Source organism: Malus domestica, chromosome 05 (genome assembly GCF_042453785.1).
Source record: "Malus domestica chromosome 05, GDT2T_hap1".
In the NCBI taxonomy this organism is placed as follows: Eukaryota; Viridiplantae; Streptophyta; class Magnoliopsida; order Rosales; family Rosaceae; genus Malus; species Malus domestica.
In genome coordinates, this window is record NC_091665.1 from 42,423,804 (window position 1) to 42,426,431 (window position 2,628).

Consider the following 2,628-nt stretch of genomic DNA (forward strand, 5'->3'; position numbering starts at 1 on the left):
TGCTTCTATAAAAAGGGGTTAGGCTGAAGAAATTTAACATGTCATCTTTGTAAATGGGCCATACTATTGTGGTTGGTGTAATTGATGTTCCCGTAGGGACATTTAGTTAAAGTGTTTTAAAACGAATTTTCTCTATGCATATTGTAACATGTGGAAGAGATGATCCAGATATTTGCTTTTTGTAGAAGCATTTAAAGTATTTTTTTTAGGATCCACTTGAATTTTTACTAAGGATTGGTTTCAAAAACATTTTCATCAAAAACATTTTCAATCATTTTAAAAGTACTTCCAAACAAACAAAAAATGATTAAACAAGAAGCAGTGTAAGGGGGTACAAGTCAGAAGACGCTGCAACAATGGACATGATTAGACATGAATATATGTGCTGAAACTGTTGTGTGTTTATCATTTCCGTAACCACAAAGGAGTATTATGTCCCAAAATCAAGAATATTGCATGTTTCTTGGTAACTATTTCCTAATCCTACCAGGATAGGAACTCCATATTAGAAAAGTACGACAGCAAATTATGATGTAAAATTTGTGAACTATTGATAGCAACGAGGCCTCTTAGGATAAAACTCTACACTTGAATGTTGAATGAATTCATTGAGCCTTATCTCACCCAATTAAGTTCAGAATAATATTATGTTGAAATTGTATAGCTACCATTAGAATTCACAAATAATGTTCCTATGATAGCATAAAATTGCAGTAAGTACACAAATGCTCACGCTACGGAAAATAATTGAGTCGGGCAATAAAATTTCTTTCGTGGTGTCGAAGTTTTCTAAAAAATAAAAGAATAATAATGAAAATTTGTAATAACAAATAAAACTTTTAAGTGCCAACCCAAATTTCATAAATTTACCCTGACAAATTCATCGAACAAGGATTCCTAAGGCTTTCTTTTGCAATGTTCGAACAAATTTTCAACAAAAAAAATCAACAGAAAGTGGAAAGATCGAGAAAAAAAACTGTGGTTGAAAAATGAACAAACCACTATTAAATTACACGCTACGTATCAGATCGTAATTAACAAGGAATCTTAGATGTGAACCACTTCATGATCGAAAAGGGAAGCTTGATCAACGCCAGAGCAAACTCAACTATGATCGTCACGCACAAGCAGCACGGACATATGCAAGTCAACGCCAACCCGACTATCCAGATGACGACGCCGATGACGGAGAGGATGAGAGCGACGAAGGCGAAGGGCAGGCCGAGGAGAAACCCTAGCGGCCTGCATTCACAATCGTCTCCGCAGCAGCAGCTCATCGCTTGTTTTTTGGTGTTCTTGTCTCTCTTCTACTTCTTTATAGTTTGTAGGTTGCGGAAGACGATAACTATGGAAGGCAACTTCGTTTGGTTTGTTGTCAATTGTAGGAAACGATATGACTAAGGAATAGGTATAGTTTGGGGGTATATATAGTCAAACAAGGACTTGTATTCTATTGCCGGCTTCCTCTAAACCACAAAGAATTCCAATATATTTTATGTTAAGAAGATTAAATTTATAGACAAAACTTTGTAAATTAAATGACATGAAAGTTGATCATATTGAATTACTATTTAGGCATTGATAAACGTGTTCATTCATATTGATGACACATCATTTAATTTATCAATTTTGTTTACAAATTTAGTCTCTCTAACATTACCCTTTTCGTGCGCAGCCCATCCTGGTTGTTCATGTTTGTGGAATTCACAATAGCAACGGTTAAGATCAGCTGCTCCCCACAATTTATTTATCCTCTATGTGGTTTTTTTATTTCATTTTGATAATTACGATAAGGGCATATTTTTGTAAACATATAAAACTCAAGAATTAAAACGATTTTCATTCTTATTTATTGGAATTAAACGTGCAATATATTTATCCAAATAGGAAAAATACAAACTTATACTCATAGAGCAGAACACATTGATTTATTTACTTTGACCAAACTCAGGTATGCAAAAATAAACAAATAGTTGGAAAATAAAAAATAAAAAAAAATCTTCGAACATGAGAATCGAATCCAGATCCTCTTTGTGAGAATGTCGAGAATCCGTGAATCATGTCTGTTCATCGTGTCAGAAATTATTAAAAAAAAACTAATTAAAATTGAACAAAAACAGTACTTGATAAAAACTGACCTTATGATGTATGATGAACGGAGACAATTCTCAAATCTCCAGAATTTTCACAAAGAGGATCCGGAAGAGAATCCTGTTGGATGAGAACCAACCAATTACACATTCCCAGGTCGTTCTCCCACTTTTCTTGACCAACGAAGAACGAACCTCCTTTCCCGACTCCAACCTCCACATGGACTTGCATTTAATATGCAAATATAATGATTCAAGGAATCCAATAGCTGTTATAACTCTATTATTTTTTGGCTGTATTCAATATTTTTTTTTTTAATTAGAGGAAGGAAAACTCGAGGCTTCAGATGAAAAGATAAATGACAAATTGAGCTACCAGTTCTGTGCACATGAATTCCATAGCTGTTGGACTTGTATATGACTAGTAGAAGGCCATTAAAATTGACATTTTGATGGTGAAAGAAGTTGTGATTGTCACATTGTCTATTGAGTAATGCTAGGTAACCAATTTTTTAGATCAAATTTGCAAAATATATGA

At 33.8% G+C, this 2,628-nt stretch overlaps 1 protein-coding gene across 1 annotated transcript; it reads right to left on the bottom strand.

The window, feature by feature from the left end:
* Positions 1 to 837: 837 nt before the first annotated feature.
* Positions 838 to 1,413, bottom strand: LOC103434862 (signaling peptide TAXIMIN 1-like). The gene has a single exon (XM_008373227.4). It carries the CDS (start codon positions 1,275 to 1,277, stop codon positions 1,035 to 1,037), a length of 243 nt encoding a protein of 80 aa, XP_008371449.1. The 5' UTR covers positions 1,278 to 1,413; the 3' UTR covers positions 838 to 1,034.
* Positions 1,414 to 2,628: the final 1,215 nt, after the last annotated feature.

What these genes read in the sequence shown, in the direction of transcription:
- LOC103434862 (XM_008373227.4), bottom strand. Translation starts at nt 1,277, where the DNA reads ATGAGCTGCTGCTGCGGAGACGATTGTGAATGCAGGCCGCTAGGGTTT.